The sequence below is a fragment of the Lolium rigidum genome, chromosome 7 (assembly GCF_022539505.1).
Source record: "Lolium rigidum isolate FL_2022 chromosome 7, APGP_CSIRO_Lrig_0.1, whole genome shotgun sequence".
Classification (NCBI taxonomy): domain Eukaryota; kingdom Viridiplantae; phylum Streptophyta; class Magnoliopsida; order Poales; family Poaceae; genus Lolium; species Lolium rigidum.
In genome coordinates this window covers 39,505,517-39,514,673 of record NC_061514.1, presented here as the reverse complement: position 1 = coordinate 39,514,673, position 9,157 = coordinate 39,505,517, and the positions used below count along the sequence as shown (strand labels likewise).

General features: G+C 46.8%; 1 protein-coding gene across 1 annotated transcript; it reads right to left on the bottom strand.

The window, feature by feature from the left end:
• Positions 1-206: 206 nt before the first annotated feature.
• Positions 207-3,020, bottom strand: LOC124678035 (lipoate-protein ligase A-like). Its single transcript, XM_047213975.1, has 4 exons — positions 2,752-3,020; positions 2,411-2,649; positions 1,592-1,740; positions 207-772 (listed from the first exon to the last, which is right to left on the bottom strand). Exons 1-4 carry the CDS (start codon positions 2,934-2,936, stop codon positions 521-523), a joined length of 825 nt encoding a protein of 274 aa, XP_047069931.1. The 5' UTR covers positions 2,937-3,020; the 3' UTR covers positions 207-520.
• Between the last annotated feature and the right edge of the window lie 6,137 nt (positions 3,021-9,157).

The window sequence follows — 9,157 nt, the reverse complement described above, 5'->3', positions numbered from 1 at the left end:
TGAGTGTGCGCGATTGGAGTTGCGAACTCGGAGGATTCATGACGCCACGAGAGAGACAATTCAAGATGCAGGTGGCCCGGTGCAACCATTTCCTTGGCATGCCTGATTACTATATGCACCAATAGTTTCACATGCATATGAGAATGGAAAGAAAAAACATGCATTAATAAAAGAGAAAAAGACAATAAAATGAGAGATGCCTTATAATTTCTAACAAATTTAAAATGCTCCCTGGCCTTATAATTCCTAACGGAGAGAGTACGCCAGAATAAATATAGCGCGTACAACTATCCGAAATCTGAATAATATTTCATACAGTCCCAGGCTCCCAGCTCACTCCAACAAAAGATGCTTCGGTTATTGAAGCAATAAATACAGTAAGGAAAGTGTCGTCTGAAGTCTGAACTCCAAGTCGAGTTCATCATATGACAATAGTTTTCACATGTCACAAAATAAGTCATCTTAGTAACCTGTGAGTTCACCGTGTGACATCAAAATCATGTCACGGAATAAGTTGTCTTCATGACCGTGGCCACCCTTGAACTCTCTCCACTGTAGGGGATTCTTTTGTGGAGATAATATCTTGCAAGTCCTGCGGCGATAACAGCTTTGTAGAAGGCACAAACTCATGGTCATCAGAAAGGGCTGTTTCTAGCTCTGTGTGTTGGACTGTAAAGTGGTCTCCAAGTGCGGCAGTTATCCCTTCAGTAACATCTGACCGTGATGGCATATACTCGCTCATGCGACACAGGAAATCTGTGTGGTTCCTCGCCTGGAAAAAAAAAGCAATTAATTTGGAAATCGCCATGACTCGCCTTCAAAGACTCTTAAGAATTAAAAGGCCTACATTAGCAAGATATTTGATGACACTTTCTGACATACGCTTCACACCACTTTTCTACATTTCTAAATCAGAACCAGTTTCCATTAGAGCAAAAATTCCCAGAAATTTCGCAAGCCAGTATGCAATACTCAACTCAGCGCTTTCAGCGAGATGCTCAAGCATACAAACAAATATTTATTGAAACTCCTCAATTATTCATCCTTCAGGTGTCAATATCAGACAATAGTAGATTGCAATCCTACTCTTACACTTTTTTAATATGACTCTCTGTGCAACTATCACTGATGTTTCTATAACTGGAAGTAACCGATCAGTAAAATCTGTTCCTGGGTACTGGGCCAAGAATTGCACCAAGATTTAGTGAAGTGCATATTTTTTGAAAGAATTCAGTTGACAGTTAGGTACAAACTACAATATCACTTGATTGAAAAACCACTAAATAATACACACGCCAGCTGTTCAGTGGTTTACATATCCTGTCACCCTGAGTTGTTCAGGAAACAGCAAATAGTAGCCAAGATGCTGCTGCATGGCTACTAATAGCTCAACTTGCTTTCCTATTTTTGGGCATATATACCAATACTGACCAGCCTCAAATTTGGCAACATAACAGACAATAAAAGCTCATATGCAGAAATAATTACTAGCCAGAGTTAAGGTTGCTAAATCCCATGTTCTGTTTAGAAAGGTTGAAATTTTAATACGCTGGTTGGTTCAAGGCAAGATATAATGGAGAGAACTGTGTACCTGCCGATATTCAGGAGCACGTTGTGGGTTCTTTAAATAATTCATATTTTTCACATCATAATCCCATAAGAATGATGTATGATGTACCCAACGGTCTTTTGTTATGGACTGCGCATTTCCACCAAACTTTCGATGACTGAATGCATAGTCTGCCAAAAAAAAATGCATACATAAGTTGAGCACTGGAAGAAAAAAAACGGTACAAGTACATTCAAAAGGTCATCCCAGAATATCCAGTAAATATATTCAGGATCAATATTGTAAAATAATGGTAAATTTGGATGGAGATGTGTCAGATATAGGATAGTAACTCATGTCTACATCAATAGCACCAGCAGGAAAGCTACACATTAAATCATTTCAGGAACCCTTGCAAGACAATACACGAAAAAATTACAAAGGAGCAAAACACATTTGTAGATGATATTTACAAACAAGAATGAATGGGTACAATGAAAATCAAAAATGCTACTAGGGTGATATACTGATATGTGAGTCCATGGCTTTCTTTTAATCGATGGCATGTAGAGTTGCACATTACATAGATCATTTTAGTAGATAGTACTAAATACATTTGCTCTGCGATTGTCAAAATTCCGTACATGGTGACAGCGAAACCATAAGGTATTCAAACCTTCGTACAGCCAATAAATAGTATAACAGAAATAAAAATGGAAATTTGAGTAAGTTCGGCACAAACGCAAATGTGTAGTCAAAGGGATCATAAAGAATACCGACATTTTCATTGACTAAAACAAAACCAACAACACTGTTAGATTAAACTGGCAAGTGATGAAGTACTCTGCTACTTTGACATACCATTTTCACGCAGGTGAAATTCGCCAAACCCACGGAACACCTTGCCGTAGAGCTGGCCTGTCCACGTCATGATGTCGCGAGGAAACGGCTGCAACCCATCGACAGCGGTCTTGTTGCATATGAAGGTGACGAAGACGGTCCCCTGATCAACGATGACAGTGCCGCCTCCACTGAACCGCCTTATCACCGGCACACGGTCCTGGAGGACAGGCTGTATCTCGACGAGCTCAGAGACCTTCCTGTTGTCGGCACACGAAAACCACGTGAACAAACCGAACTCCACTAGGCACGCGCGCGGGAACAATGGCGAGTAACTGGTGATGACAACGAAGAGGACGTACCCGGAGACGCCCATGACGATGGTGGGAGGCGCCGTGCCATCGTTGACGATGCACCAGTTGTCGCTGGTTCGACGCAGCAGCCGCTCCTCCAGGTGCAGCTGCTGCATGATCGGCGCGCCGCCCATGGTCACCAGCCTCATGAGCGGCCGTGCCACACTCCTCTCGATGGCGGACCCAAAAGCCATTGCTGACAGTGGGTTGTCTCGCGGAGGGCCAGAAACGGTTCAGAGGTGCATTTCTTCGAACACCTGGGGTGTGTACTTGGCCTCCTTCAGGGTTGAGATCGCTAGTACGATCGGATGGAGGAACACCCCGGTATCAGCAGGTGGTTCAAGAAGTGATAGCTTAGCAAACGGTGTACGGGTGTAGATCGTCGACAGGCGGCGGCGCTGGGCGGGAGGAACTGAACGAGCAGCCGCGGGGCCTGGGATGGGGCTGCGCGAGGCGACCACACGGGGCACACGGGCGATAGGCGAAGTGGGGAAGAGCGAGGGGCGACGTTGGGGTACGTACACTGGTGGCCGACGGCGAGGTCGGGCGGGACTAGGGGAAGGGAGCAGGCGAGGCGGCGGAGGCAGCAGCCGGCGGTCAGGTCAGAACTCAGGAGGCGGAGGACGGAGACCGCGACTTGTCGCTCTAGTTGCAAAAAGAAAAGAAAAAAAGTGTTCTGATAATGGGCCGTGGGCCTAGATAACGCGATATTCGCGGCCCAGCATACGTCGGCGGATCTCTCTATTCAGCGGAAAACCAGGTATCTTCTGCTAAAAAAGAAGTGGAAAACCAGGAAGTGGAAGAAGGTCATATGTAAAGCTTTTCTGAAGAAGAAACACGATTTCGTAGCAGCTGCTCCCCGATTATCAGTGGATGATTTGTCATTTGCTACCTTTCTCTTGAACTCTATGCTGACCGTCACGCACTATCATTGCGTGCATTACATAAACAGTTTCAACCGGAAATAAGTTACAGATAGGTATAGGTACAAGATGTTTAACAGACAGCACGAATCATGAAGCAGGGAACAGACGGTTAAAACTTGCACGGTAGGCCAGAAAATCACACCGGATGATAGTCTTCCCGTCACCACCAGTTCCGTGGAAGACCGCCGCCCCTTTTGCAACATTCTTGAATGTTCAGCTCGGTTGCGGTATTGTTTTCCTTTCTCTCCATAGCATGCACCGCGACGATATATGGGGTTCCGTACCTTTTTTGTCAGATAAGTCTAAACACCGAATATTGCAAGAACAAGAACTGCTGGATTGTCTGCAACACTGTTGGTGCTAGCCATACCGCCTCCACGTGATCATGAAAGTACTCGTCTACGTCTCCATATAGTTTATCAAGCAAAATGATTCTTCATCTATATCTCTTTCATCTCAAGCACATCATCTAAATTCCATGATACATATTCCCACTCATATATATATTTCAAATATATGAGGATGGACGACCCGATACATCAGCCGTTAGAGAATGTACTCCTTCCATCCCAAATTGATTGATTTGGATTTCTCTAGATTCGTATGTATCTACAAAATAAGATATTTTTGGATACATGTGAATCTGAACAAATCTGAGTCAATTTTTCTATTTTACTATGTTTCTTCGTTGTTTATTTCCAGGGTAGCAGTGAGATGTACAATATCAAAATGTGGAGGATGTAGATGCCATGATTTATAAGGGATACTCTCACATATACATCCTCACCAGGCCGTGTCACAACCATTGCTAGGCGCCTTCAAAGAACACCACATCTCCAGTATAGCCTAGGCCGACGTACCTCGCACCCATGTGCCTAGAAGAAAGAATGCATGACCGGGCAAAATCTACTGTAGCTATCTTATAAGGATTTGTCGGCGTTGGTGTACATTGCGCCTAGAGGTCCGTGACCTGTGCAGAAGTCCTCGCCAGAGCAACATGCTCACCAACATATGTAGTTTCCTTATCGGGCACTCCTCCATGTGCAGCCCAAGCAGCACCTCGAACAAGGGAACGACACTAAGACGCACTGCCGTAGCTTAGTTCAAGTCAGGGGGGGGCGCCGCCCCGTCCCCCTAGCTTTTTACCAAGCTCTGAAGGAATTCCTTTTTGTGAACGCTTAGAAGAATTTTTTTTTTGGTCTTTTGCCACCCCAAATACTTGTATCTTGTATTTTGCCCTCTAGTGTTTTCTCCCAAGCTCCGCCACTGCTAAGACGTTGTCATTGTCCGGTCCAGCTAGCTGGAGCTATTGTTTCCACCGGTGCTCAAGGAGAGGGTCCATACAAGGTAATGACAACACATCCATGGGGGTACCAGCGCCCTCGGGCATTGCTGTTTTCAGTGCCGATCGTCGTCACCCAGGGATTTCGCCCGACCAAGTGCATATACCACCGAAAATTGTTGGAGCAGGTGTAGACATGAGAGGGGAACCATGTCACTGGAAAGACCATCGTCACATGGAGGTCGGGAAGACGAATATCATCATTATTGAAGGGAGGAGGCACCGGCGAGAACAACGCCACCAACAAGCCACCACCAGGGAGATCGACAAGTAGGAATGGTGGCACCATTAGGGCCAGCCACCTGCATTGCGCCGCCGACCGCTTGTGACGCCCCGAAACCGGTATCCTGAGGATCCCAGCGATCCCGCCGAAATCCGCACGATATCGATTCAGAGACGCCCTCCGACACGACGTGCGCGACGAATCACACGCGTGATGCCAGAGGAATTAACACGAGCGGTAACATTACAACAGGATTACAATAGAGCCCACAAGATACATATATTACAACAACGAATCCAACGAGTCAAGATGCAAATATACAATACAAAGATCCGAATCATACAGAAGATCGAATACGTCCGAGTACGGACAAGATACAAATTGGACTAAGAGTCCTGAAAATAACCGATGGCGTCCATAACCCTGCCCGAGCCAAGCCGGAAGGGTAACCTTGCTAACGTCCTCATCTCGTACTGTCAAAGTCGGGCCATCGGTTGCCGACAAAAGGGAGGAAGCAAAAGAGAAAGGGGAAAAGGCGAGAGTAAGTACCAAGGAACGAACTCCGGCACGTACTTAGCGAGACTAGAAATGGCTATGCTCGCCGAGCGAGTATATATATATATATATATATCGCCTGGGGCTATATGGTAGGTTTAGCGGTAGCAAAACTATAACCAATAGAGACACGCTACAACATCCGTCTAATCAGAGAAGATAAGAGAGCGCACAAGGTAACAGATAAATACTACACAAACATAACCCAACCAAATACACATATCCCCTTCAACAATTGCGAAGAGGCAATGTAAAAGGCACTCAACGATGGACAAGTTTTATTAGGAATCGGTTGTAGTAATGCTATATTACTACGCAAGTTATTAGCAGATTATTAGCAACAAGATAACAGTGTAAGTTGTTCTATGATCAAGCTATACAATTCCAAGTCGTCCATAACCGCGGACACGGCTTATCGATAAGATGTACACCCTGCAGGGGTTGCCCAAATGTAACCATACGCATGCTCGACCCACTTACGACAGGTGGATGTCTCACAACAAGACCGTTCCCAGTTCAACAAGAAAGTCTAGGGGGCCACCCAACTAAGCTACCCGTGACGAAGTCCGGCCGTACTCCGAGACGGACCCGCAGGTTGCTTAGGCGTCTAGGCGGGCACTAACGGCCAAGCACTAGATAAGTCGTCTAGCAATTATGCGATGCGATACGTAAATAAACCACCCGAAGGCAACAGAAGTAAACACCCGAAGGCAACAGTAATAAATATGCGTGCACCAAATAAAACCAAGGTTGTGGCCCCCTTTTCAACCGACTTGAGAAAAGGTAATGGGTGAGGGGGTCCCAAGTGAATCCCCACGCATGGGTAGAGCGCTCAATCTCGGAACGAGATAACAAGAACTCGGGTCCTAGGGGACATTAGCGAGTCAAAGTTCCGATGCTTTCGCAAAGGGGCTCACAGATGCCTCTGCTTACAATTTTAGTTGTTAACAATTAAGTAAATCATGTGTATCTCCAACAACTGATATAGCATGTGATAACCTCCCAACAATCCAACATATCCCGATATCAGATCGAGATAAACAACAGAGCCTAAACACGCCTACGACTCGCAAGGCTCAAACATCAAGCAACGGCTATGGTTAAGGAATGATACATATAGGATTATTATGGTAACAAGTGGAATAGGACACGTGACTCGATAAAGAAGCGCAACATAAGGATAGCAATGCGAGGGAGAGTGTAAATAGGTGAAGAGAGAGGGCTCGCCTGTGAAAAGCTGAAGAAGAACTTGTCGTATCTCACAACACCACTTCGTGATCCTATCCGGGAAGAAGCAAATGCTGGAACACACAACGCATGCAAGTCTTACTACTACGAATAAAGAAGATCCAGCATGATCAAGATGATATGCATGGCATGGCAACGATGGTGCGATGCAACTTATCCAAATTAATCGGAGTCGGAACCCCGGACAAACAATTAGGTTGGAGTTGCATTTCTACCGTCAAATTTAAGGGTTGAATTAGCATGGCATAGACATGGCAAGGGTGAGCTACTTCAAAGTTAAATGGAACCGGGACAACATATATATAGTATCCCTCATATTCCATATGTTCCATATTAGGTGATAATGCAAACTATCACGAATTTATATGATGCATGAGGCAACAGCAAGCATGGATGGCATATTCATGTTCAGCACATTTTTATGATCAATTTTCATATAAAACACTTTTTCATATGAATTACAGATTAAAAGTTATTAAGGAAATAGTTTTTCAGCATTCTAAAATATAGAAACAGATTTATTTAAATAGAAAAGGGCCTGGAAATAATTTCCAGAAAGGGGGAAGGACCCCGGGTTAATTTCGAAACATGCAGGGTGCTTTTCAAACAAACCACACGGGCAGGACCGCAGGTTAACTGATCAAAAGGTCCAGGGGGTCTTTTGCAAGAAAAACAGATCTGGATTAGGGGGTGGTTTCTCACCGGGTATGGTTTGACCCGCGGCCGCTGACAGGTGGGACCCGGCGGGCGACGTGGCTGCCACGCTGGCAAACCATGTGTGCACGCCCGCCAGGCGTTCGACGCCGTGCGCGGCGAGGGGAGGTGGTGGTCACCGCGGACGACGAGGAAGAGAGCGGGCGACGCGGGGCGTCCTAGGACGCGCGCGTGGGCGCCTCGGCTGCGCCTCATAAGCGAGGACCATGTCGTGGCGGCGCCGCCGGCTGGAGATCGCCGGAGTATCGCCGGAGACGGGAATCTGCGGTGAAAGCGGCCGGCAACGCTGTGAGAAGAAGAACCAGGAAGAGAGGGAGGAGGAGAAGGGGTCCAGGGGGTGCGCAGCAACGCCCTGGTGCTCAAACTGTGCTCAGAACGGACAGGTGGTGACGGAGGTCGCCGGAATCGTCGCCGGAAGAAGGAGGCCGTGGTGGAGAAACGGCGAATTTGAGGGCGGCCGAGGAGCGTCCGGCTTCGATTCCTTGCTACCATGGGCAAGAGGAGGTCGTGGCGCACCCGCCGGTGCTCGCGGACGGCTCGGGGTGGCCGGAGACGATGGGGGCGAGCAAGCGGCGGCGGCGGCGCTCTCGGTGGTCTTGCAGGGAAGAAAGGGGGAGGCTTGGCGGCGCGAGGGAGGGAGAAGAGGACGCGAGCTAGGGTTTGCTGGGGACCTGGAGGGGGATTAAAAGAGAGGGGGAGCAGGTGAGGAGGGCGGGGTGGTTGCGATGGTGAGGACCACGGGAGGAAAAGCAGCACGCCCTCTGCGTGACAGAAGACGACGAGGAAGGGAGTGTTTCTCCAGCGCTGAAACGGTACGGGCCAAAGAGAGGAGGTGGGCCGCGCGAGGTGGGAGAAAGGCCAGGGGGTTGGGCTGCGCCGGCGGAGGAGGAGAGAGGTTGGGCTGAAAGAGGATGGGCTGCTCCGGGTTAGATAGGTTAGATAGGGTTTGGGTTAGGTCTTGTTTTTTCCAAAACATTTTCTCCTTTGTTTGTTTTTCGGAAACTGTTTTGTAAATTAATTTCAAAAAGAAATAGACCAAAATAATTTTATATTGAAGTTGAATCATTTGAAATAATTTATTTTTCTTGTTAGATTTGCAGTTAGGGTTTTGTTTAAAAGAAAGGACAAAGGATAGTTTATTAATGAAACCATATGAGAGGGGAAAAAATATTGAAATAGGGTTTATAAAAATAATTTTTATTTGTTAAAACATGAATGAGATGATGCATGATGCCATGATGATGCACAAAAGAAAAAATAACAAGCAGATCTATTAGGGGTACTACCCGGGGCCGTTACAATCGACACCACTAACAAGGAATCTCGCCCCGAGATTCCACCTCAAGGTACGGGGGAGAGAGGTGAACTATCGGATCTTCAGGCGACGAGTCGATCTCCTCGACACCA

Bases quoted from the DNA above. Each gene is read 5' to 3' on its own strand.
- LOC124678035 (XM_047213975.1), bottom strand. From the start codon at position 2,936: ATGGCTTTTGGGTCCGCCATCGAGAGGAGTGTGGCACGGCCGCTCATG. The intron at 2,650-2,751 runs GTACGTCCTCTT...TGCCGACAACAG, and splicing joins ATCGTCATGGGCGTCTCCGG to GAAGGTCTCTGAGCTCGTCG. The intron at 773-1,591 runs GTACACAGTTCT...TTTTTTTTCCAG, and splicing joins GTGCTCCTGAATATCGGCAG to GCGAGGAACCACACAGATTT.